Source organism: Lipotes vexillifer, unplaced genomic scaffold (genome assembly GCF_000442215.2).
Source record: "Lipotes vexillifer unplaced genomic scaffold, Lipotes_vexillifer_v1.1 scaffold815, whole genome shotgun sequence".
Lineage (NCBI taxonomy): Eukaryota > Metazoa > Chordata > Mammalia > Artiodactyla > Lipotidae > Lipotes > Lipotes vexillifer.
Window position 1 is genome coordinate 2,432,066 of NW_006773723.1, and position 27,734 is coordinate 2,459,799.

A 27,734-nucleotide genomic window follows, 5' to 3' on the forward strand; every position below is an offset into this window, starting at 1 on the left:
CAGTGGTAACCACTAGTTTTTCTCTGTATCTGTGAGTCTGCTTTTTGTTTTATTCGCTAGTCTGTTGTATTTTTTAGATTCCACATACAAGTGATATCACACAGTATTTGTCTTTCTCTATCTGACTTATTTCTCTTAGCATAACACCCTCCAAGTCCATCCATGTTGTTGCAAATGACAGAATTTCATTGGTTTTAGTGGCTGAGTTGTATTTCATTGTGTGTGTATGTATGTATATATCTAAATGTACACATACAAACACCACATCTTCTTTATCCATTCACCTGTTGATTGATAGGTCACTTCCATATTGTATTGCCAATTACATATTGGCAATTGTAAATAATGCCACTATGAACATTGGGGTGCAATTAGTGTTTTTGTTTTTTTCAGATATGTACATAGGAGTGGAATTGCTGGGTTATATAGTAGTTCTTTTTTTATTTTTTAAAAATTTATTTATTTATTTTTGGCTGCATTGGGTCTTCGTTGCTGTGCGTGGGCTTTCTCTAGTTGTGGCGAGCGGGGCTACTCTTTGTTGCAGTGCGCGGGCTTCTCATTGCGGTGGCTTCTCTTGTTGCGGAGCATGGGCACTAGGTGTGTGGGCTTCAGTAGTTGAGGCTCGTGGGCTCTAAGCAGGCTCAGTAGTTGTGGTGCACGGGCTTAGCTGCTCCACGGCATGTGGGATCTTCCTGGACCAGGGCTCAAACCCGCGTCCCCTGCATTGGCAAGCACATTCTTAACCAGTGTACCACCAGGGAAGCCCTGTTTGTTTAAAAAAAATACATTTCAGTTATATCTTTTTTAAAAAATATTTATTTTTATTATTTATTTTCTTTATTTTTTTTGGCTGTGTTGGGTCTTAGTTGTGGCACGCAAGATCTTTGTTGAGGCATGCGGGCTCTTTGTTGTGGCATGTGGGTTTTCTCTCTGTAGTTGTGGCGTGAGGGCTCCAGGGCATGTGGGCCCTGTAGTTTGCAGCATGTGGGCTCTCTCGTTGAGGCGCACAAGCTCAGAAGTTGTGGTGTGCGGGCTTAGTTGCCCCGCGGCATGTGGGATCCTAGTTCCCCAACCAGGGATTGAACCTGTGTCCCCTGTATTGGAAGGCAGACTCTTTACCACTGGACCACCCGGGAAGTCCTGGTACTTCTGTTTTTAGCTTTTTGAGGAATCTCCATACTGTTTTCCACAGTAGGGTAAAGCACTTGTTAATAAACTATTTTTAGATCTTGGGATAACTAGAAGTCCATGGTGTTGATGTCTGCCTAAATAAATTACCATTACAACAGGCCACAGTTCCTTAGTTTTAAGTAATGTAGTGTTTTACCTTGATTAAGACCAGTTAGAAAGTTTAAAAATAATCTCCCCTAGAAAGTGGTATTTGTGTATAATTCTCACATCAGTGGCATATCAAGTTAACTTCTCTGAAGGTATAGAACTTTTCAGATGACTGTAATTGTTCAACACGGTATGCCCTCATACATAAGATCATAAATTAGTTTTTTATTTAGTCTAATTTTTGTTACTTTATTTAAGCCCAGAATCTTAATAGCCTCAATTATACTAGAAACACATGCAAGAAATGATAGAAGGATTACATATGAGTTGAAGTAAAAGATTAAAGCTAAATACATACATGTTTTAAAGGACTTATTTAGTGTCGTCAATCATGCAGAGTAAATTGAAGTTTATTCAAATAATAAATTGAGCATGGAGTATAAAGTCAAAAATTATAGGAACAAAAATGAATCATTTAAATAAAACATTTATTTGCAGATGAGCTTGTAGAAACTAAATTTTCAGGAAGGTAAGTAGTTTGTTATGCTTTGTAATGGTAAGCAAATTCATAGTTATATGATAGATATTTATAACCCTCTATAACCTAACATAAAAGTCACAAAGCTCTGTTTTTGACAATATATTTCTTTATGCATATGCCTCTTAGGTTATGAAAAGTACAACTGTAGTTCATCAAAATGTGCCCCAAGGCACAATACCTTTTTACTCAGTCATTAGAAAGTTTAGCATAATTGCCTAGTATAATCCAAAGAAAATATGAGTACTGACATCAGGGACTCTCCAATTTGTTAGGCAATTGTTCCATAATTTTTGGCACCAAGATAATCCACATTTGAAAAAGCAATTAATCATTGGTGTTAGTTATCAAGCTATGATTTTAGCTGTTTCCTCCCAAATTTGACCTGAAATGACAGAGTTCCTTATTTTATTTTTGTAATATTCTGATTTCTGAGATCAAAAGTTTAAATATGCCAGTCTGGTTACAGTTGACCTGAGTTTCGTGTAACTAATTTTCTGAAATAAGTAGATCACAACTTTTTACTTATAAAGATAAATGGTATTTCTTCCAGTAATATTTGGATAAAAGGTTTAGAAATTTTTAGAAACTTACAGACTGATTACCTCAGAACAAATTACTTGAAGTCCTTAAACTAGCACTTGGCCCTAAGAAGGTAAATTTATTTGCTGCTAAAAATATTTGCTGTATTGAAAATTGACCAGAATGAGAGAACACAAAATTAGATTTTTAATTTTCAAATGCAGTGACATAGACACATCAGTTATTAAACAGTGAATGAAATAATTACCCCATTGTAATTTGAACATAATCAACTTTTATTTTATATCATATGGATGAGCAAAACCAGAGCCATCATTCCATGTAGTGTATTTTTATATCTTCAAAAAACAAAAAAACACATTGCTCACCCATGTATGTATCTTTGGAGTTTATAGTTAAAACAATCCAGAAATTTAGAAGGAAACCTTGGAAACTCAACATTCTGTGTTCAGTTCATTTCAGTCAGCTACATGTGGATACAATGCAGACTTAGCAATATAAAAGAACTCTTCTCTGCATGCATGACTTATGCATCTGTACCTCATCACTCATAGAACAGTTTTTGGAAACTCTGAACCTCTGCAGTATGTAGCATTCCAACTCCCAAACAGTTCCTCTGATTCATTGTAAAGTTACTTATGTTCCTGCTCTTCTGTGTTTATTTTCAAGTGGCTGCACTATAGGGCAGTTTATTATTCTATTATGTAATGCAGTGACTTTTCAAAACCCTGAATACCAGGTAGTCATACTAATTTGTGACAACAATCTTCAGACTTGATCCCTCAAATGGAGTACGTGATGTTTGGTCTCAGAGCTGATTTTCCAAATTCAGAAACAATGGAGCACAAATGGTTTCTCTGCCCCTGTTGGCTCTTTGTTCTTGGCAGTACTACTGATTTCAAAAAAACAACTTGTGTGGTGTCTTATTGTTTATCAGTAAATAAAATGTGTGAATGACATACTTATATAACTGGACAGTATAACCTAAAAATGATACTAAATGCATAAATTCTCAATATCTAGAGAAGTTAATGTTGTCGAATTGTTTGGAACTGGGACCTTGAGATATTAAAACAATCTGGAAAAGTTGGAACATCCTTGATTCTGGGATCTTGGTGTACCCTTATCTGGTCCCAATCCCCAACCCATATCCACTGACTTCTCTCTCCATCTCTGCTCCAGCCTGTGCTTCTGGCTCCAGTTTTATTACTTGGACATTGGGATTAAGTTTTTGATGATGATTGACATTTCCTGTATATTATCACCATACAGCTTGAGAAATTATCTCTGAAAAAATTTGAAGCTGAACAAAAACCAGACTTCACTTAGAAAATGGCCTTTTCAGCTCCTGAATAGCTCAAGGCTGTAAGATAACACTTTGCAGGAAAAAGCAATGCCAATTCATGAGTTAGTTTCTGAATGATGGCTGCAAATTGACCCTTGATTTCCTAAAATCTCAGTATTATGAATTTAGAGCACTTATACCAAAAGTGATCATGACAATACATTAAAACTTAAAGATATACTTTAAAAATATTTATAAAGGTTCTTGCTTTTAATAAAGTAACTGCATTTACAATAGAATGCAAATACTCCTTTGTGGGGCTATTTTTGTGTGGGCTGGACTGTTAAGCAGAGGGGACGTTGTTGGTTGCTCTGTAGTATCCATTTAGCCTTAGTGTGTAGTAGTCATGAATTTTGGGTGTTACTGACCCCACTCCCAGCTCCAGGAGTTACCCTTAATTGGTCTAAACCAGTCACTATATATATATAATCCCAGGAGTGGGCTCATGACCCAAGTTAGACCAATCAGAGTGAAGTCAGAACCTTACTTTGAAAACCATGAGCAGCTTTTTCCCCGTGACTGGATGGTGTGGTGTGCAGCCAATGTGGAGGAATCCAGCTTGAGGTTTAGGTCAACATGTGGAGGGCAGAGCTGTGAGAACCATTACTGGAAGCCTAATCCAACTATGCCTAAGCCAAATAAGGGTTTGGACTCTGAAGTTAGGTGAACCAACAAACTCTCTTTGTTTGAGCAACTGTTTTTGTTTGTTTGTTTTTGTAATTACTTGCAACCAAGGCATCATAACCGAAATACTGAGTCCAGTGAAGTTAGGACTGACAAGTTTTCTTTTTCTGGCAATTCCCTGTTGTTAGCATAGGCATTTTCCATCACACCAAGATATCTTAATTGATTAGATCACCAATGTCAAATTAAATGTGGATAAAAGTCTTGGAATGAAAACTGCTAGTATGTTTTCATGGTAACTTCAATGACTCACTCTTTCATGTCAAATCTTCAATCATGTCTGTCAGAGACCTCAATGAGCTTGTTATTGTTCCTAATTGAATGGCTCGGTATGAGCTGGTATCACTGAAGGCTGTGGCAGTAAACACAGCTTTTAGCTGCTCACTGGAGGCAGTCATGATTTTTTTTTAAAAGGGCCTAAAAATGGAGGTGAGGTTGAGCCATCTGAAATTGGGATGCCTGCTTTTATTTAAAGGGATATAAAATGAGACCAAAAACGTTACTATATCATCAACTGTCTGAGAAAGTATTTGGATACTAATGTTAACTGGCTTCCTCATCTTACCAAAGACCCCTCTTTGCTAAATCTAATAAAAAACTTTTAAACTTTGTTTTCCTTGACCTCTGGGCCACATGTGAAGTCACCTCTTGTGGTCGCCTCTTCCTCTGACCATTTAAAATTTGATGTTTGCCATGTCTTGGGCCCTCTTCTCAGTCTTTATTTCCACAAAGCATCTCATCTGATCTCATCCAGCCCTCGACCACAGCTTTCTTAACAAGAGTGCTCTTAGAAATATCCGTCTAGTACATTTCTGTTGTTTAAAACTCTTTTAACTCCCTATTGCTGTTAGGATAAAGTCCAAAAGGCCCCTGCAGAATCTATGCTCATCTTAATGAATAAAATCATCTCTTGTCACTCCCCACGTACTACTCGACACTCTCAGATCTAAATGAATCTCAGTTCTTGAAGGTTCTAAGTTCTTGCTCTCTGCCTCAGGCCTTCCACATATCGCTGTACTCTTTGCTTATAAAAGTAATAGCTTCTCTTACGTTTTTTCTGGCTAGTCCTCCTATCTTTCAAATTTCAGCTTAACGTCAGGTCACTTGCTTCAGGAAGCCTACCTGGGTAACTCCTCTCTGGGGTGAGTGTTCCTCCTGAGAGTTCCCCAGCACACTTTATTTCTCCCTTTACAGCAGTATACTTAGGTTCTTGTTCACTTAGCCACCACTGGAAGTTCTGTGAGGACAGTGGCCAGGTCTGCCTTGTTCAGAATATCTCCAGAGAGTAAAACCGGGCCTGGTACAGTAAAGGCACTTGGTGAATATTTGAATGACTAGATACCTGTGCTAGGTTCTGTCTCAAATTTAAGTTATTTGATTTTCAGGAAAATAATTTATGGTGTGACAGTGTTTCACAGGAACATAAAAATGTTATATTAAATTGTATTTTTACTAACAGACTATCAAAAGAAGGTTTAGGCAAATTGAAAAGTGGCTCTGATAATATGGCAGTGAAATGCTGCAATCTTCTGACTAATTTATATAGGCAAGACTTTAAAAAACAGAAAGGTTCTAACAATATTTCTTTCTCTCATATTTAAGAACATTAAAGGATACTAGAAAAATAATGTAACCCTCCCACAAAACAATGAAAGAACAATTTTATTTTAAAGAATTTTATTATAGAATGTTAATATTTAGGATACTTCAGAGCACCTTATTCCTCTAATCAGATTTTTGGTAACTGGTTTCAAAGTGTTACTTGAGTATTTTTCTTGTACTGGCTTTCAGGCAAAAGTACTACTTAGTGATTTTTTAAGAGATGTTAATTTGATTAAACAGTTTATCCTTAATAACCTGAGACATCAATCCATGGATAGCTTCTATGGTAGTTTTACAGCTGGAAAGAAAAAAAACACATCACATAATGTCACAAGAACTGAGAACTATTTCAAACATGCAAATTCCCCCTCCCCCATTGCCATCCTTGCACCTAGATAATGATTTTTGGTCCTATTCATACTCCACAAAATATACTATACCAATTTATAGTTTACTCTTTATAGTATACTATAGTGATTTTTAGCCTTCTGCATGTCTTTTGATCATTTCACTACTTACTAACACCTTCCCAAGAGAATGACAATGTAAAATTTGATATAATTCATAACAGTTAATTTTGTTATTTGTCAGAAGGTTTGGGAAAAGTTCTGTTTTAGAAGGTTACTGAAATTATTTATAATTTAGAATTATAGATTGATTCCAATGTTACATTAAAATCTGCTATTCCTTGTTGTTCATTACTTAGAATGATTTTTAAAAATGATTTTAATGAATCTTATGCTTTTTTTCCTGAAATAATCACAAACATCCTTCAAACAATTCAAAGCCAAAGTTAGATTAGTGGGTGAAGGACTTACATTTTAAAATTGATAAAAAAACAAAAACAAAAAAACACAATAAAAACCCACCAAAATTCAGAAGAGATGCAATTCTTGTAAAGTTATCCCCAGAAGGAAAATTTTCTACTTTCGTACTACTACTTTTCTCCTTCCTACTTTTCTTCTTATATAACTACATTCCCACAATGAAATTTTTGCTTCATAAGAAATCGAGATGTAAATGCAGATAAAATTAGACACTAAAAAATCAGACACATGTAAAGACAGATGAGCAAAATGACATACTCAGAGCAAGTTTCAAAAGTAAGACCTAATGCCAAAGAAAAATGTAATTTTTATCCAGGCTACTACCTCTATACCTTTTAAAAACCCATGGAGAAGAAGGGAATGAGATCATTCTAACCCAAGATGGCTTCTACTCCTAATACACTTTGCACCCTCCCTTCTCTCTCTTCTTTCCTATCAACTAGTCCAGTTTTTCTTAAAATGGATACCAAGGTACTGGTTTACATAGATGTTAACATAGTATTCCTTTCCTCTGTACCCCTAATTATCACATTAAAATTCAACTTTTTGTGAAAGTGAATGTTATTTAGTAGTCTTCCCAATCCTGTATGCATCTGAAGGACCACATAATTATTTCATAAGTTATCAGAGAACACAGACCAACTTTGTTCCTAACAAATTCTTGTAGTGAAATATGGGATACTCAATTACTGTATAAAGGATTATTTCAGAAAAATGAGAGATACAATCACTTCTCTGATATTTAGGTGTTTAAAACTTTATAAAAATTTGAAATTTGATAAACTTAAATCCTAATTTAATCCTTCAGATGATGATTAGGTTAGAATAGCTGAGGACATCCTTTTGCAAGGTTTTGTTTTTGTTTTTGTTTAAAGATCCAGCAATGGATTGGTTTTCTTTCTTACACTTTCTAGCTGAACCTGGAAAAGGTGACTGCGAGTTTTTCATAACATTACCTAGACCCTTAACAGCCTTTAATGTACCTACTGTTTCCTAAATTTTCAAAGTCAAAACCTGCATTTGACAGCTCTTAAAGGTCCAAATAAGTTAATATTCAGGTACCATTGTAAGTTATAAGTTTAACCGTAAGGAATTTGAATCCTGTTATTTGTAAATCTTGAAAGAAAAAAAGTTAGAGGTAGGAATAGATTTACTTAACTTACCTGTCTCGTGTAGCTTTGGCAAGTTTGTCTTCTGACTTTCGGTCATGTGTTTCTAGACCCAGCATGAAACTCCCTCGTCCCAGCTGGGCTTCTGACTGTTCTAATTTTTCAGACAAATCAAAGACCTGACCAGTGGTATAGTCTGCATTCTGTGGGGAAAATGATATTGTGTTAATATATGATACTAGTCTATCATTAAAAAAGTATGTAAATTTTCTTCCATATAGAACGTTTCATTTACAAATAATTCCACTATGAAATCTAAGTGGATAGTCAGTGAAGGAAGAAGTCAAATTATACTTGCAAAAACTGATTCCAAAGCTCAAGCAGTTCAAGTGTACAGTTTTTCACCTTTTATAATTTCAAGATTAAATTTTGAATTGTTCGTTTTGACTGCTTAAATCTAATATTTGTTATTATGAGAGGCTTTGAAGTACACAGATCTGAGTCCAGGTTCTGGCCCTGCTGCAGATTAGCTGGGAGGCCTTGGGAGAACTCCTTTACTTTTTTGTGCCTTCAAGTCTTCTTGTGAAAATGGGGGAGGAATGTGATAATTTCTACCTTAAAGCTATGTGAAGTGATGTATATAAAGTTTGTAGGACTGTCAATGACACCTGGTAAAGCCTTAATAATTGTTAGCTAATTTTGTTACTTTTTCATGTTGAACTTCCAGAATTAGTATTTATGACAGTATTTTTAAAATTACATTTGTTTTAGCTTTTCTGATTATAAAATTAATAGTTATACAGAAAATGTGGAAAATGTGGAGCAGTATAAAAAAAAAAGGAAATACCTACAATCCCTCCACCTAGCTATAGCCATAGTTATATTTTAGAGTATTGCTGTATACTCACAGGGACACCCACATTTAGTAAGCTGAAATATTATATATGCTGTTACTATTTCATACATTTTAAAAACAAAAAAATTAATAATTACATATGTACACTTAACTAATATTTTAAAAAACATTTTACTGGAATATCTTTATTTTATTCTATTTGCTCAGTCTGTAAAATAGTGTATAGGAAATACAGTTCAATCACAAGACATTTAAAAACATTATTTGCTGTCATCATAGTTACTACAAAGAGCCCTTTAAAATGCTACCAGCTTTCCAGTGATTTTACAAACTTATGATATTTTTTAAAAGATGCAATTATATTCACTTTTCTGGATCTAAACGGTTTAGGTCACCAATACATCCTCCTCCACAGATTTGGAGAAAATACTAATGTTTGTAGACCATGTCATATTTGAAAGATTTAGTTCAAGCCATAAAAATGTAGGATGGCAGAAAGAGTTATACTATTAAAATGAAAAAAACAAATCAATTACATTCCAAACACACAGAGAAGTAATAAGTCAGAAAATAATTTTTTTCTTGTAGCTTTTAGATTACATGCTTTAGCTGGGGAAAGAGATGAACATATATTTATATATTTTTTCTTAGAATGCTTAGTAATGCAAAGTACTAGGTATAAAACTACAAAAAAGGAGGAAATATAATTTAACCTTTTCTTGATTATTAATGTCCTCAATATATGCAGTTCTGGAATACAGGGACAGCCACAGGCTGAGTAAACAGGATTGTATGCTTTTTTCTTTTAAATAAATTTATTTATTTTATTTATTTATTTTTGGCTGCATTGGGTCTTTGTTGCTGCCCACGGGCTTTCTCTAGTTGCAGCGAGGGGGGGCTACTCTTCGTTGCGGTGAGTGGGCTTCTCATTGCAGTGGCTTCTGTTGTTGCGGAGCATGGGTTCTAGGTGTGCGGGCTTCAGTAGCTGTGGCGCACGGGCTTAGTTGCTCCATGGCATGTGGGATCTTCCTGGACCAGGGCTCCAACTCGTGTCCCCTGCATTGGCAGGCGGATTCTTAACCACTGTGCCACCAGGGAAGCCCAGAGCTGTATGCTTTTATACAAAGGTTCAGAAAGCTCCAGTCTTACTGTTTCCTCCCCTTGCCATCATGTGTCACTTCTGGCTGCTATTAGTATACTTGCCTCTAAGGAAACACCACACATGGGGCATTTAGCCATGCCTGGTACATAGGAAGCATTTAATAAATGTTTGCTATTATGATCACTCTCTTTCCTTCTAATTTGCTATTTCTGACCATTGAGGATAAGAAATAACGGGGTCTTCCCTGGTGGTGCAGTGGTTGAGAGTCTGCCTGCTGATGCAGGGGACACGGGTTCGTGCCCCGGTCCGGGAGGATCCTACATGCCGCGGAGCAGCTGGGCCCATGAGCCATGGCCGCTGAGCCTGCGCGTCCGGAGCCTGTGCTCCACAACGGGAGAGGCCACAACAGTGAGAGGCCCGCGTACCGCAAAAAAAAAAAAAAGAAATAACAGAAAGCTTGTCAGAATTATATTTAAGACCATAGTAATTATGCTCAAGTGAGGTCTTTTCCCATGAATACAATGAATCAAACAAACAATAATGTATTGAGGCTTTACTATATGCCTAGTACTTTGCTAATTACTTTATATATAAAATATTTCATATAATCTCAGTGTACTTAACAATGTGGGTACTATTATCATTAGACTAGAAAAGCTTAGTCACATTACATAATGTTGTGAAGGTCACACACAGCTAGTAAAGTGGTAGAGTTGTTTCTGAACTGAGTTTATTTTATTCCAAATTTTGTGGTTCTAACCACTATGTTATACTGTGCTATATGAAGTAGCTTACTTAAAAAAAAAAAAAGGTAACAAAACCAAAACAAAACTGTTCCTTACTAAGCTCTAGACAGAAGTTTGTTAAATAAATATTCTTCTAAATGTTAGATTTTAAGGATATATTCACTACTATATATATATTTTTTCTGCTTAGCATCTGCTGCTTTAAGGTAGTGAAATTCTGATTTCCTTCTGAGGACATTCTTAGTCCACATGCTCCTGAGAGTTTCTTCTACCCCAGCCCAGCAGTAAAGCACTTGCCCTGGCCCAGGAACTCATGGTGTTCATGCCCTTCACCCAGAGCAGGTTTAAGGATGGGCATGTGACCTACAAAACTCCAGACACAATGAGGCTTTGCCTGGGAATATGCGGGGATATGTGTGTATCTTGGTCTTTTCAGTGTGAAACTGAGAGGCTGGGAGATCTAAGCTAATGCTGCCATCTTGGTTTCACATGAAGTCTGAAACTGGAGCCAACTGACTTGAAATCAAAGCTGAGAGAGGAAGACCAAGACCTCATAATATTGTCTGAATGCAAATTTAGGCTGTGCGTGAAGTAAGCCCTACTCCTGGACTTTGCAGTTTACATGATTCTCTTTTTTGTTTAAGCCAGCTTGGTTGGGTCTCCTGTCACTTGTAACCAGAGTCCTACCTGAGATACACAACAAAAAACAGTATTTGTATTTTTCTCTCTGTAAGTCTGTTCAAGGCAGGGGGAGACCTCACCCTCATCTGGCCACTATATTTGTATATATATTAGGCTTAGTCTCAGTGGTACACAACACAGATCTTGGCTTGGCCTAGTATCACAATCCACCTCTGGTCATATAGAATCTGCCCCCAGGCCTGATATATTGGCCAAGTTAGATATAGCCTTTCCATGAAAAAGAGTTTCAGATATTAAACAACTTTTGTAAATTGATAAAAAATTCAAACACATCCCTTGCAAGTATAGTACTTACAGTAAGCAAGCTAGAGGAACTCAGCGTATTCACCCAGTATTTATTCCACAAAAGCTCAAGCAATTTGCGATCCAAAGAGGATTTGAAATATGAGACTTCTAAGGCATAATATCTATGAAACAAAAGCACAAATCTAGTGAGTAAAAAAAATTCAACCACATCATATAAAGGTTATGGCCAAATTTAAGTGAATTACATTTTATATCCAAATAGTCATATTTTAAATTTTAGTCTAATAGAATAACAGGTAAACACGGTTTCCTTACTCTTTAGGGGTATGGTTTCAAATATCATAACTAAATAAACATTGTTGTTATATTTCTCCCCTCTGTAGAGGCCACAAATTCCCAAGAAATTACCAAGAACTAATCAAAACTTCGGAATGACATATGTTTATCCATGTCATTGAGTTCATAAATTCCGGCCAATAGCCCACAAACTTAATGAACTACCTCTCTAGGGTCAACTATAACTTTTGTTAGGCTTTTAAAGATATCAAAAATATGTAACTGATTCACTTTGCTGTACACCTGAAACTAACACAACATTGTAAATCAACTATACTCCAATAAAAATTATAAAACAAAAACAAACGAAAAGCTCCTGAAAATGTCATGTGGACTCCCCATTCCTCCCTTTTTAATCCCCTAATAAGGACCTACTGCTTTTTGGAAAAGCAAACTTTAAGTTAGGTCCTTAAGCCACATAAAAGAATTACTGCTGCTTCCAAAGGTACCTAATTTATAATCAGGGATAGCAAGGAAAATTTGGTTAAATGTCTGAAACATTTTATATATATATATATATATATATATATATATATATTTTTTTTTTCAGTACGCAGGCCTCTCACTGCTGTGGCCTCTCCCATTGCAGAGCACAGGCTCCGGACACACAGGCTCAGCGGCCATGGCTCACGGGCCCAGCCGCTCCACGGCATGTGGGATCTTCATGGACCGGGGCACGAACCCCTGTCCCCTGCATCGGCAGGCGGACTCTCAACCACTGCGCCACCAGGGAAGCCCTGAAAAATATATTTTTTTAAAGTAATAAATATTTAAATATCGCAGGGGCTTCCCTGGTAGCACAGTGGTTGAGAACCAGCCTGCCGGTGCAAGGGACATGGGTTCGATCCCTGGTCCGGAAAGATCCCACATGCCACGGAGCAACTAAGCCCGTGTGTCACAACTACTGAGCCTGTGCTCTAGAGCCCGAGAGCCACAACTACTGAAGCCCGCATGCCTAGAGCCCGTGCTCTGCAACAAGAGAAGCCACTGCAACAAGACGCCTGCGCACCGCAATGAAGAGTAGCCCCCGCTCACTGCAACTAGAGAAAGCTCGCGCGCAGCAACAAAGACCCAAGGCAGCCAAAAATAAATAAAATAAATTTATTAAAAAAAATAAATAAATAAAAAATATCTCATTATGTTCTGTACATCAGTGGATACAAAGAAACACAAGGGACTTGTTTACCTTAAGGAGCTTACCATTTTTATGGGAAATGTGGGGTGAATCCACAAAATGTTTAATATATAATGATATATGTTGAATAACAAGTGGTGCTATGGTGCATATTTAAAATTAATGACCTGCCAATTGAATGTTAGAGATAATGAGCACTCTTAGTATAGACAGAACTGCCTGAGAAGCCCCAGGGAAAAGGCAGAATTTAGAGTAACCCTTACATGAGTCTATAGTGTGGATATGTTGAGAACGAGGAGGTAGTATTAGGCAAAGAGCACTGACTCATAAAAAGGAAAGTCATGAAGGGAATAATAAGTTAATCAGTTTGCCTGGACAGTTTAGCAGGAGCAGAAGAATTATGTGAAGGGAAACCTAGAAAGCTATGTTGGGGTCTAGCTGGCAGAGGACATTACATAAAAGGCTAAAGAAATGATCTTCTAGGTACCTGGGACTCATAGAACGTGTTTGAGCAGATCAATGATATAGCCAAAGAAGTGGTTTAGAAAGCTGGCTGTGGTAAGATGTGTTAGAGGAGACAAAATGGAGGCAGGGATACCACAAAGGATGCCACAGCAGCGTGGCAGATGTGAGGAGATAAAGGCTCACACTCAGGTTGGTGGTGTAAAAGATAAGCACGCATGGATACGACAAAAAATTCTTGTTCATTCAATTCAAGAGTGAAGAAATAAAAAAAGAGTAAGAATTTAAAGATAATTCTAAGTAAAGGCTTGTTCAAGATTAAGATATCCATGCATATGTGTATATGAAAGGGACACAGCTATAGTGAAATGTGGAAGTGGAATAGTGTATTTCTTGAGCACTTATTATGTCCTGGTGCTTTACATACATTCTCATTTAATCTTTCCTACAACCATACAAGGAAGGATTTATTATTCCCATTCCACAGACAAAGAAACAACTCTAGAGAGTAACGACCTTGTTCAAAACCACAGAGTTAGAAAGTAGCAGCAAAAGGATATGTTAAGTTATGTCTATTATCAAAACCTCACGGTCTTAATGGTTATATCCAGAGTGTAGACATTTAAGAAGTGAGGCCCTGGGAGTTGAGGGGGTTAGGTATGGGAAGAGGAGGCAGGGGCTCAAGTGGAAAGGTCAGCTTTAGAAAGGAAGGGTTGCACCTCTGATACTTTAGAGAAAAAGACATGAGAGGATGAGCACAGCAACAGATATTTAGATTTATAAAGGATGGAAAATAAGGGAACTCAAACTTGAGGGTCTAGAATAGACTTTTATGTTTTAAAATATATGGACCACCTTAATGTTATTACTGTTTTAATTCCGTAGGTTGATGCAATGAAAATTTTTGGTCTACTATGTAGTGATTAGCTGCAAATCTCAGTAGTAGAGTTGAAAACAAGGAGAATATTCAAAATTATTCGTGGAGCTAAATCCTCATGTTCTGTATGGGAAGTCAATAAGAGATACTGCCTAGAACTGAAAATCAAGAAGCAGCACTATCAGCATGCTGTTTGAAGATACGGGGGTAAATACTTAAACAGAATAACTATAATAGTTTAAGTGACTGCCTCTGGGAGATGCGAAAGGGAATGGTACAAGATTGTTTATTTTATAATAAATTTCATAGAACCATTTGACTCTTTAAACTATGTGCCTGTATAACATTGATAACATACAAGCTAATTTAAAAAACACTTTGTGTCCTATTTTTACTAAGCCTCTTCAAAGTTAAATATATTTAGTATCTATATTAGATTCTATGTTTAAAACAAACTTTGGATTATGATCTAGAATTTAAGGTAGAAAAGAAAAAAAGATCAATATAAACTACAAATAATAGCTCATTGTCAAATAAGTTAGGAAATGGATATATAACGAGCCTGTACAAAACCCCTGCTCTTTCAACTTGGCACTATATTTCATTAATGATTTGAAATAAAAATAAATTAAGCAACTTATTTGCCCTATGAAAAAGTTTACTCTTTATTTAGGACTGATCCTAAGTAAGAGAGTATCTTTGAATAACCTAGTAATTCCAGGTTCAAAATTCTATGCTCTAGCAGTGCAGGTAGCTAGAATGCAGTAACTCCTCTTTGATAGGCTCATATTTCAGAAAAACAGGAAATGCAGATTTGTTTGGATACAGAAAGCACAGACTCCCTCAGTCTTTTTTTGTTTCAAAAGCTGCTGCTGGTGGTGAAAGAAGTAGAGCAGATATTAAAGGTATAAGCTTTTGATACCACAACTCAATATACATGAAAAAATTTGTTAACTCTGAAAATGAAAGTATCACGGCAAAGGTGTTTCCAAGCTTAGGAGCAATTCTCTCAAACAGGAGTGGTTTAAGTTCTTTTCAGTAGAGCAAATTAAGTCCAAACCTCTCATTGAAAAATAAAATAGAATCCTTTTTTCCAGAAGTATGTCAGGGATGACTGAAAACCAGATATATTTAAAAATTAAATTTTAGAAATTCTGTAATTTTATAAGAATTTCTAAACACAAAAATAAGCAGTAGTAGCACATGGGTAGTTAAGGTATTCCTTGAAGTGGGATGGGAGGTATGGAGAAAGGGACACTAGTAATCATTTAGGCAACATTTTTCTTTTTTTGGGGGGGGGTGCCCACCCTTCTATGTGCCATGTCCTATTTTAAATGTTAGGATACAGCAGTGAATTGATTCTACTCTCATGAAGTTCACATTCTAATGAGGTCAGTAACAATGAAACAAAAACATATAAGGTAGTGACAAGTGCTAAGAAGAAAAATAAAGCAGGGAAAGGTAACACTGAGTGACAAGAAGGTGCTAATTTAAATAGGGTGATCAATGAACATTCTCTGTTAAGGTGACCCTTAAACAGACACTGGTTGATTGAAATAGTGAGTCACATGGAAATAAGGATGTTCCAGGCAGAGGGATTAGCAAGTGCAAAGGCCCTGAGGCAGGAGCCTGCCTAGTACATCTGATAAACCATAATGAGGCCACTATGGCTGGAATGGAGAGAGCAAAGGCTCAGTGACAGGAAATGAGCTCAGAGAGATGGTAGGGGCCAGACTACATAGGGTTGTGAGGTCCCTGGTAAGCACTATAGGTCTTAATTTTAGTGAGACAGGAAGTTATTCTGAGGAGGAGGAACATGATCTAACTCACATTTTAATAGAATCTGTCTGGCTGACAAAAGACCTTTAAGGGGTGGGGTAAAGGTCAGAAGCAGGAAGACAACCTAGAAGGCTAGTGCTTTGATTTAAGCTCCAGATGGCTGTGGCTTGGGTCAAGGTGATAATAAGATAGGTGGTAAGATACATTTAGAAGGTAGAGATAACTGTTTTCATTGGTTTAGCAGTTTAAAAAATTGAGATGTATTCAATAATTCACACACCATAAAATTCACTATTTTAAAGGAGTATACAATTAAGTAGTTTTTAGTATGGCTTCTTTAACTTTTGGAGTGAAACTGTTTGGGGAGAATTTTTGCTAAGTGGAAACTGGATACATTGAAGGCTGCAGAAATGCCAGTATCAGGCTGGCCCTGAATACAACTTCTCTCAACTGTTAAATTCATTAACGGGCCAAGTGTCTGGTACATTGATAAAGTGTTTATGTATGTGTGAAAGGTAAATAACATGTTAGATTAAAACAATTATTAATAAAATTCAAACACCATCCTAAATTTGTATATTCTTACTATTATTTTAAAAGATTATGAAATGCATTTCATCTGAACTTTTTTTCTTATCTATAAAATTAGGGGCTTGGTCTGGATGATCTCTAAGGTTTCTTATGATGATTTTGGCATCTGATACATTTTTAAATTACTTACTGTTTGCAGTGTACACCAAAGTCTTCTATTTTATTAAGTGGGATAGTCTGGTACTCGGAAGGTCCTTCATCAGGAGGTTTGTAGCCCTAAACAAAAATGAAGAAAATAGAAGATTTAAACAAAACAAAACAGAGGAAAAACATATTTTCTATGCAGCTTTCTATTTATAGAAACATTAATTTTGGGGAGCCAAATACTCCCCAAAACATTAAGTATGTTGCTTATACCCTCCCTCAACCCCATTTGGTGGCTGAAGACTGGATTTGGCTTATAGATTCATTTTTCTTGTCCTCAGGTGACTTTTGCTCATATCTATTTCAGATTGCATGGAAGGAAGTAGATGGATTTAACTCATTTCTCTAGTACCCATCAGAATGCCATGGACATACAAATATTTATTAACAAATAAAGACTGCTTTTCAAATAAAATTAACAATATGCAGCACAAGTGTATTGTCTTTTGCTAAGGGCAATTTGTGGTAGTTGGACTTCTATTTTGTAAATATTGTTAAATTATTTTAGGACAAAATGAGATACCATAACACATCTTTAAAAATAAATCACATATTTAAAATTTAAAAAACTATAGGGACTTATAATTTTTAAAATTACCTTTGGGTATGTCCTAAAGGCTCCAAGATTCACTTTCCCTGCAGATATTGTTCTTGTTGGGTCAATCTACAAGAAAGATATATTTAATATCTGCTGATTATAAAATCACTATATACTTCTATTTGTTTAAACATTATAAGCCTAGAAATACCTATGTACATATAACGCTATATGCACACACACACACGTAATTAAAAATAATCATATAATAGGGAAAAAAATAACCAAATTGAAAAACCACGGAAGTTCAATAGAATGGTTAAGTATAGAAATCTCATCGTTAATTTAGAGATTAGATCTAGTTATTATATTATTTAAGAGTATTAATTGAAGATTTGCTCATCTCTTTTTCAAGTTTTTTTTTTTCTTTAATAGATGAACAATTTCTACCTTCTTCATAGTAACCTGGATTGCATCTAAAACACTGAGCAGTGCAAGAGCTGCTCTAGCAATTCCTGATTTAATCAATTCAGTCAACATTGACTGAATGCCTACTATGTGCAGGGAACTGAGATATAGATGCTGTGTATACCCATCATCTTACAGAGTGGGGGAAGAGATGCAGAGAGGTTAAGTAACTTGTTCAAAGTTCCAGCTACAAAGAGGTGGAATTCAGATTCAAGCTTAGGCAGACTGACACCAGAGCCTTGCTCTTTACCACACTGTTTTTATTTCTCTGTATACTTGCTTTAGTAAATCTTCATGAAAATTAATTAAAACTGGTTGTAAAAATACTTACTACCACGGCTACAAATGGTTCCTGGAACTGCTGATTGAGCATCTGAGTACTAACATCAATCCCAGAAAGCCAGCAGCCATAGCCAGGGTGGCTATGATACCAGCCAATTGCATTTTCAAGGCGGCCGACCTAACAAATGAAGAGGGCAAAAGAGCTTGAAGTTCCTGTTTAATCTTAGAGACACCTGTGATTTGTCTGTTTACATAGTCCTACAGTAAAATAATAGTATGCAGAATAGTTAAAGCATATGCTGCTTTTAAATTTAAAAAAATATATATTTTAGATAATACATGCCCAAGGCACAAAATTAATAAGATACCCGTACAATAAGGTTATTCAGTCTCCTTACCACCTCCTTCCCCTCAACCAGTTTCTCAGCCCAGATGTTACTACTGTAGGCTGCTGCTTACATACCTGTCTTCTAGAGCTATTCTTTGCATATAGAATATACAGTCTTTGCATTTATGTAGATTAATAAGAACACACACAATGGCATACCACCTACAGTGTTCTACACTTTATTTTTTCACTCAACAAAACATTCTGGGGTTTGTTTCATATAAATAAATATATAGATAACTAGTTTTTATTTTTTTTTGGCTAGCAGTTCATTGTATGGATATACCATAGTTTATTTAATCATCTTGATATCCAGGTACATTTAGGTTGTTTCCAGATTTTTGGTTTTAAACACACACACATAATGAATATGAGAATTGTAAAAAAATTTTTTAATTGAGATATAACCGACACATATTAGTTCAGATGTACAACATAATGATTCGATATATGTACATACTGTGAAATGATCACCACAATAAGTGTAGTTAGTTAACATCCATCACCACACGCAGTTACAAATTTTTTTTTCTTGTGATGAGAATTTTTAAGATCTACTCTCCTGAGTGAAAATTTATTTTAAAAAATCCATGCTAATCTCATATACATTATATATAGTTGAGAATAACTTAAAATATAAACTTTAATGTAGTAACTTAAAATATAAACTTTAATATAGAGAGAATAGTTTTAAATTTAGAAACTCAAAAGTAACTGTGAGACTCTTGCAGTTACCAAATTTTAAGGAACAGCATTTTTACCTGTTTGGCATTTTCTATGTATGCGGCCATGTACTCATATGCAGCAGCCTGAGCATTTACTCGGGTTTCAGTGCCCTCTACAGGCAAAGCAAAACTGTCCATAATGATCATGGTTTCACCATCCACCTTTCCCAGCATCAAGCCCATCACTTCCAAGTTGCCTCCTGATCTGGCATGCATCACCATTTTCAGTAGAGCCAATGCTGAGATTTTGCAGTACTTAAAGTAATGGTGACTACAAAACAAAATCATGGTGTAATTAACTTTCTTATATAAGTACAATTTCAATACAAGCTTTTGTGGAGATTAACAAATAAGTATTGAAGGAATTTATATTAATGGAATGGGGAGAAAGTGTAGAATGTGGGAAAGAAAAAGGAAGTAGAAAAGGACAGAGTTCTGGAAGGGGGATGGAAATGATAAAGATGCCATAATCTGGCAAAGTACTTCCCACGGGGGGAAGGGAAAAGTATGAAATAGTTTTAAAGTATGCTATTCAAGTAGATAGGAGGGAATTACATGACCAGTTCAATAGACTTTTTCTCCATTACTTTTGGAATCACCAAATCTCGGTTTCTGAATCTGGTTGGATGGCTGTGCTTCATTACTCTTGGGCCTAACCTTCTGGCCTAACACTTAAGAATGTGGGCTCTGACATCCATCTGCCTAGGTTTGCATCCTTGCACTTCCATGTCCTAGCTGTGACCTTGAGACAACCACTTAACATCTGTGCCTGTTTTCATAGAGCTATTGTTAGGAGGAAATGGAGTAAATGAAATAACGTATATAAAGTGCTTATCTTAGTGCCTGACACATACTAAAACTTTTTAAGTGCGGGGTGTTATTAGCATTATTAACCGATCTTTTACAGTACTCTCAAAGAACAGTGTGTTGAAGGTTGTGGCTTCTCTCTGTGGTATTAGCCTCAAAATGCAAAATGTAGCCTTAATATCTTTAATTCTACTATGATGGCTATTTCAGTGTGTCATCTGTGGATGTGACCAAACTACTGTTGAATAAAATTACATTTCAGTCTCACTGATGGAGCTCAAGACAGCTAGGATGAATACAACCATAGATACAATCACACAGTGAGGCAAGCTGATAGTTTCCAAATATTTAACAGGCTATATCAACCTAAGTGCACAGCCTGCTGTAGAAATTGCAGACAACCAGGCAAACTAACCAGTCTGTAAAGAGTGGTCAGTGTCTTTGAGAAGCCTTTTTACGATGTCTGCCCACAGATTTCAATCACAACTGAAAAATATGGAGACCTGGTCTTGGGAGTCAAGATATGAATTAAAATCTTCGCTCCTCTATCTACTGGGGAAAAAAAGACAGACACAGTTATTGTGCTTCTATTACATACATTCTAGACCTTTTTTTATACATGACCTCATCTAATCTTTATGACATAATTAACCAGGTAGGTCTTATTTCTGTTTTACAGATTAAAAAAATGAAGATAAGTAAATTTTGTAGGGTCAATCAACTAATTAGTGACAGTTGTGAGATTTGATCTTAGGTCTGACTGTTGCTCACTTAAGAGTTCGCTGCCTCAGTGTAATCATGAAATAAGTTATTTACTATATTTTCTTGTTTTCATATATGCAAAAAAGGAATAAAAATACAGTACTGGGTTGTCATGAAGATTTAATGACATGGAAATTCATAGCTCAATGCTCAGCCCGTAGTAAGTACTCAGTAAACGTTGCTGAATCCGAATACTGACAGTTAAAGTTTGCCTTGTAAAAAACTGAGACATGAATTTTTTGTTGTTGTTGACCACTACTTTCCTGTCTATCCATTAGAGAGACTGTGCTCCTTTTACTCTCTCCCTAACAGTATCTGCTCTCAGAAAAGGATAAATGCTGTGGGTAAAGAATCCTCTACCTGTCTTCACTCCCAGGAACACAGGAGTTTTGCTAAGGGGCGAAGAATCTTAAGGTCTTTTGATATAATTTCTGGCTTATGTGAACTGGTGGAGTAACATTTTGGGAGACTGACCAGAGCCTCGTTGTGTTTCTGAAATAATTACCAGCAATCAAAAAACAATTAGAGATCTAAAAGATTATAGGCTAGCTTTTAAAGAGATAAAGAAGATAGCTGCAGTCTCCAGCCTGAGAGCAGCGGAAGATCCCAACAAAGTATATATATCGACACAGGGTTCAAGGCAGAGTGTGGAGCATATTTTGACAATACGGGTGTTGAGAAGTGAATGCCCAAATCACCGCTTGTCGTTTTCCTCTTCCATTCTCCCAAGGCAAACGGGTAAAAGAAACAGAAAGGGGAATCAACCAAGCCCCAGTGGAGGGTCTTAGGCTCTACTTGCGGGGATAAAAAGGTAAAGCAAAATTTCTCAGACGCTTACTCTTTCTCCTCCCTGCACATGAAAAGACAAGCTCTCTATCCCCTCCAACTCCCACTCCCCCTGGGTCTCTTAGACTCCCGCCACCCCGCCCTCCCCTGCGTTTCGCCAGGGACCTCCTCACTCCTTAGTCCAGGGCTTCGCCGCCAGAATTTCTTGCTGCTGTTTCTTGTCGTATTTGTAGATTTCATCGATACTCTGGGCTTCCTGCATGTTGTTGGCTAATTCCCACGTTTTCTGGGCCATACCACTCCCGGAAGCCGCCATCGCCGAGGAATCGGAGAAGCTGTTGCCTCCACAATCTAGACGCAACTTTACCTCGCTGGGTTTCCGGTTGTGGGCTCCGGACCCGCCCCAGCACAGGTGCAAACCCGCACTAGACTCTCGAGGCCGCCATGACACCTAGCACCGGAGGTGAAGTTGGTACGGACCATTCGGGAATGGCGGGGGTCCTTCGAGAACGCGACGGTATAAACAGCAGTTACGCAATAGTAGAGACAGAGAAATCTTTTTATGGCTGAAATGAGAACGCGTGATCTTGGAAAATTGTACGTGTGAATTAGGCTAAAAACGGTGATTACGAAGGGAATGGTATAGCCTCCCGCACCGGAAGAAGGGCATGTAACGTTATGCCAGAAACTGGAATTCGTTCGGACTGCGCAGGCTCGGCTTCCGCCATGTTAAAAATGGGTGGATCCTTAAGCTGGGACGGGGGAGAGAAGCCTTTTTGTGTGGGTGTATGTACTTTAAACGAAATAAGTTTCTTGAAAGACTTAGAAAAAATAAAGGATGTCTGTGGAAAAACTGACGTGTAAGTGGTTCTGAATGCTGGTTTTGAGAGAATAACATGTGAATCACTGCACATGAGTAAAATCCTGAGGGCGCGTGCTGGCCGGGCCCTAGACTTCTCTAGAGGGGCGTTCTCTGGCGTTCCGAGGGGGCTGTGGAAACCGGTGGGTGGATCGCTGCGGTCATGTCGGTTGGCGCTTTTGTAAAAAGTAACATCTATGAGAGCTGTTGGTGTACTGAAAGTGTCCGGTACCCAGTTCTTACAGTAGTTTACAGTTTAATCTAATGCATTAATCTATGGAACCACCTTTGTCCCCGAGGCCGGATTAGTCTACGGGGACTATTTGTTGTCATCCAAGAGTTAATACAGGGTTTAACTGTTTCATTTATTTGCTGCTTTTTGGTATTCTTCCTCTCCTGCTTTCCCCCACTCCACACTAGATTCCAAGCTCCAAATCACAGGAACCAGGTCTCTTATTCCTTGTTTTATCCGTAACACCTACCATAGATGTTCAGTAATGTTTTGGCTGGGAAAAAAGAGGAAAAAAAGCATCACAGTTCACCTCTCCAGCTTCATCTTTCTTTAGTTACCCTGGAACTTTGCATAAGTGGTCAGCATTGCCTGAAGTGCTCTCCCCTTACTTTTCTGACTGGGAGCTCATAGTAATATTTAAAAACACAGCTCTGATCTCTACCATGCAGTCTTTCTTGACTTCCTTCTCTATCCAGTAATCTACCTTCCCTCTCCAGTAATCTTCCTTCCACGGTGTCTCTAAATGTCTGTAGGTGCTTCTGTAACTGTTACATTGCATTGAAATAATGTATTTGTTTACTTGGAAGTATTTTTTTCACTGTAAGCTTCAGAGTGCAGGGCACTCCTCTCTGAGTTGTATCCTCTACTCCTAGAAAGGTGTGTGACATTTAGTTAAGACAAAAACATTAGAATTATGGAGTCCACACCCCCGCCTGAGGTTTTTGACATTAACGTCCAGTTGAAGATAATTTGTCTTTCAAACCCTCATACAAAGTATTTTTCCTCTCTTCTTACTTTGTCTTCAGCAATTAGCTAACTTACAAGATCGAGAATGGTTAACAGAGCTTTTCCAACAAAGCAACGTCAATATGCAGAAAATGCTCCCAGAAATTGATCAGAATAAGGACCGCATGTTGGAGATCTTGGAAGGAAAGGGACTGAGTTTCTTATTCCCACTCCTCAAATTGGAGAAGGAACTGTTAAAGCAAATAAAGTTGGATCCATCCCCTCAAACCATATATAAGTGGATTAAAGACAACATGTCTTCCAAACTTCATGTAGATAAAAGATCTGTGAACATCTTAATGCCTAGCATCTTATATTTCTAGTGAAGGAAACCCACCCAGTGTTGAAACAGAGTCTTCCTCTGCTCCTTCCAAAGAACAGAGCAGGAAAAACAACTGCTTCTTTCCTTCAAGCCAGTAATGCAGAAATTCCTTCATGATCACGCTGTGCTACAAGTCACTGCCCTCTATGCTCTTCAGGTGCACTGCTACAAGAGCAACTTCCCAAAAGGCATGTTACTCTGCGTTTTTTTCACTTGTATGAAATGGAAATTATTTAAGAAGAAGCTTTCTTGGCTTGGAAAGAAGATAAAACCCAAGAGTTTACAGGGAAAGGCAAGGCTTTGTTCCAGGTGAATCAGTGGCTAATCTGGCTAGAAACTGCTGAAGAAGAATCAGAGGAAGAAGCTGACTAAAAGAACCAGCCAAAGCCTTAAGTTGTGCAAAATATACTGTTGCTATGATGTAACTGCACTTGACCTAACCACTGTGAAAATTCATTCCACTGTAATGTTTTCACAATATTTAAAGCACGTCAGTTAGTATTTCCTTCTGCATAAGGTTTTTTTGTAGTGTAATGTCTTAATCATAGTCTACCATCAAATATTTTAGGAGTATCTTCAATGTTTAGATAGTATATTAGCAGCATGCAGTAATTACATTGTAATTTCTCAGGCAGAGTCAGTCTATTGCAAGGACCTTCTTTGCTGCCAGTTATCATAGGCTGTTTTAAGTTAGAAAATGGAAGAGCAACAATGAATACTGTAGAAATGCACTTTGCTCAGTAGTACTTGAGTTGTTGCAATATTTGATTATCCATTTGGTTGTTACAGAAAAATTAACTGTAATTGATAGTTGCTGCCGTAATAGTATATTGTCTGTATTTCTACCTTTAGTGATGGGTTTTATGTGCTAGATTTTAATAACCTTGAGCCTGGGCAAGTGCACAAGTCTTTTTAAAAAGAAACATGGTTTACTTGCACAAAACTGATCAGTTTTGAGAGATCGTAAATGCCCTTGAAGTGGTCTTTGTGGGTGTGAAACAGATGGTGGGAATTTGAATTGCTCCCTCTTATTATAGTATTGAAATTAAGTGTACTTAATTTATCAAGTCATGTTCGTGCCCTGATTTTATATACTTGTATCTATCAATAAACATTGTGATACTTGAAAAAAAAAACCCAACCATTAGAATTATGGAGTCCACACCCCCGCCTGAGGTTTTTGACATTAACTTACATTTGAAGATAATTTGTCTTTCAAACCCTTATACAAAGTAACTTAAGATAAAAGGACTCTTAGTCCCACTGTCCTGGGAAGCTAGAGATCTCTTTTCTAGCGGTAGTATATGGCCACTAAATATTGGGTGAACTGAATATTTTGAAATTAGTAGTAAAAGCCTGGGACAAAACGTTGACCAGACTGCTGGGAGAGCAGTGATGCCCCGGAGAGGTATGCCAACATACCATTTCTATCATTACCAAACCTACCCTTCCCCCGCCCTACCCAGCCCCCCGCCCCCCCACCAAGCTCTGACCCAGGCCGGCTGGGGCTTGGAAGGTTTGGAGGGGACAGGATCAATTTAGCCTGGGGACGTGTCCCCCACGGTTTAACAGTCTCCAGGCGGAGCAGGGGAACCAGGTGGCTGAGTACCCAGGCCAGGTGTAGGCGAGCCCTGCCAACTGCCGGGCGTCCTGCGGCCTCCAGGGCGGCAGGGGGCGCCCGCGGCCGCGTGGCCTTGCCCCGCGGCCGTAGTGGGGCGGGGCCGCGCTTGGCCGTTGGCGAAGGGCGGGCGGAGGGCTCGGCCTGAGAGGCGGAGCCTGGGCCAGGCAGCCTGTTGCCCTGTTTCTGCGCTGGGCGACCGCCGCCACCTCTTCGGACCGGGAAGAGCCTCGCTAGAGCGCTGAGCGTCTCCTCCACGCAAGCCCGGGAGCCCGTTTTCCTGAGTTAGAGTCCGTCGGCCGCAGGTGGGGAGCGGGCCTGGTGGGGTGTGGCCAGGGCTGGGTTCTCGGCCCTGGGGCGAGCCGTGGGCGGATGTCTCGCGGCGGCCGGGCTGGCTGAGGTCCCGGGGTAATGGGGTAACGGGGTTGGGGTGGGGGTAGCGGTTCCCCGCCGACTGAGGTCTCGCGGCCGCCGGGCTAGGGGCGGTGCCCGAGTTACGGGGTTGGAGTCTAGCAGCAGCAGGGCCGGGGACCCGGGACCGGGACGGGGCTCACTGTGCGTGAGGGTCTCGCTGTTGCAATGCCGGCCCGGGGCGGTGCCTTGGTTGTGCGGTCTGGACTCGGGTCTGGACCCCGGGGCCGCAGCTGCAGCCGCCGCCTCGGGTGCTGTTGAGACCCGGTTGCCTGACAACGCGCTGACGCTTCCTAAGGAAGCCGCCACTCACAGTGCCCAGAGACCAGTTGTGCCTCGGTTTTCGTGCCTTCCCTCCCCATCAGCCGCCCTCCGCTGCTTGGCTAAGCCTCCGAAGCACCTTTCCTTTTACTCGGTGCGGGTTAGTGGTTAACGTTTATTGAGTGCTTGTGCACCCAGCGCTGCTTCTCAGTGCTTTGCTTTGCAAGTAAAATTTAATTACCACAGCTCTGTGAGGTCGGTGCTGTTATTAATCCTGTTTCCCTTCGGCTCCTTGAGCTTGAACCTCTTCTTTCTAATTGTCTTGATTTTAGCATTGTTACCTGGGATTGGAATCCCTGTTTTAGTAAATGTTAGCAATGGGACTCATCTTTTGAGAGAGGCTGGCTCTCAAGATTATAGGATTAAGAAGTTTAGCTTGGATTTTTGGGAAGACTAATTTCTTTTTTTCTTTCTTTCTTTTTTTGTTGGGGGGAGACTAATTTCTAAAGTAAACCACTACCTAGTTTCCAAACACCTCAGGAAATGCTAGAGCCAAATAGTAACCAATATGAGTTTGTAAAAAGCCAATTATCCTCAGAGAGGTTCGACTTTATATGAAAGAATGGCTTTTCATGTTGACAAGCAAAAAGGAATCCCATGGTAACCAATAGGATGCTGCTTTCTTTTCTGCATATTTTTTCTTACTAGGAGTAAACTGACTTTCTGCTGGTTAAGTTTATGCTGAATGCTTCCTAGGGATGAAATTTTGGGTCTCCTGCAGTACAGATAACCTACTGGAAGAGAGGTAAATTGATAGGGTAAATTGAAAAGAGGTGCTTTCAGTATAGTGTTTCTCAAATGAAGTTTTTAGACATGTGATTTAACTATTTCAGATTTTGAGAAGATTTCATATTATCCCTTTAACGTCATTCTCACTTAAGTTCTGATTACTTTCGAGAGTGGGAGACAGAAGTGTTTGAATAAATGTTTTGGCAATTTTGCATAACCAAAAGGTTATCTAATTTATGTTACTGTCCTTAGTCACCATTAATGATGTATTATTAACAGCTGCTAACAGACTTAGTTGTGCCTTTATATATTTGCGCTCTCTCTGTATCCTAGCCCTCAACCTCCTTTCTCCCCCCAGTAACATGGTATTTACTTCTTAGCAACATTTAGAGGGTTTTGTCAGAATTTGCATGTGCCCTTGGAAGTTGCTCATGTGGATGTCATCTGCCAGGAGAAAAAGATTGCGCACCTTTCATTTGGTGGAAAGATCTCCAGATGGTTGGGAAATGAGAAACATAGTTCTGGTTCAGCTCATTCCTCCCTCTCTTTCTTCTAAGGCTTTTTCACAGGCTTCCCCCTGCACCCCACAGCCATATGTAATCACACCCTGCTATTCTGTTCTCCTATGTTAGGGTCTCTTTCCTGATAACCTCTTCTTTCATAGCTTTAAAGATTATTTTAAAAACTGCTAACCCTTTTTTCTCCAACCTGGACTCTACTCTGAATTACAGACTTATTCAAATTGTTTCCTTGATTCTGCTACTGGGTCCTATATGGGTGGGTATCAGTCCCTAACTC

General features: G+C 38.4%; 2 protein-coding genes across 2 annotated transcripts; one reads left to right on the plus strand and one right to left on the minus strand.

Moving 5' to 3' along the window:
- Positions 1 to 6,052: 6,052 nt before the first annotated feature.
- COPS5 (COP9 signalosome subunit 5) lies at positions 6,053 to 22,304 on the minus strand. The gene is made up of 8 exons (XM_007448489.1): positions 21,832 to 22,304; positions 19,340 to 19,574; positions 18,240 to 18,368; positions 17,501 to 17,566; positions 16,889 to 16,974; positions 11,628 to 11,739; positions 7,981 to 8,129; positions 6,053 to 6,288 (listed from the first exon to the last, which is right to left on the minus strand). Exons 1-8 carry the CDS (start codon positions 21,972 to 21,974, stop codon positions 6,204 to 6,206), a joined length of 1,005 nt encoding a protein of 334 aa, XP_007448551.1. The 5' UTR covers positions 21,975 to 22,304; the 3' UTR covers positions 6,053 to 6,203.
- A 1,230-nt stretch (positions 22,305 to 23,534) lies between these two features.
- Positions 23,535 to 24,229, plus strand: LOC103084088 (eukaryotic translation initiation factor 4 gamma 2-like). Its single transcript, XM_082931542.1, is given in 4 exon segments — positions 23,535 to 23,842; positions 23,844 to 23,911; positions 23,914 to 24,053; positions 24,056 to 24,229. Coding segments are annotated over 4 exon segments (606 nt in total). The 5' UTR covers positions 23,535 to 23,618.
- The last annotated feature ends 3,505 nt before the right edge of the window (positions 24,230 to 27,734 follow it).

Excerpts from the sequence above, each read along its gene's own strand:
- COPS5 (XM_007448489.1), bottom strand. The coding sequence starts at position 21,974 with ATGGCGGCTTCCGGGAGTGGTATGGCCCAGAAAACGTGGGAATTAGCC. Across the intron at positions 17,567-18,239 it reads AACCATTTGTAGCCGTGGTA|ATTGACCCAACAAGAACAAT; the intron begins GTAAGTATTTTT and ends TCTTTCTTGTAG. Across the intron at positions 8,130-11,627 it reads GTTCCTCTAGCTTGCTTACT|AATGCAGACTATACCACTGG; the intron begins GTAAGTACTATA and ends TTTTCCCCACAG.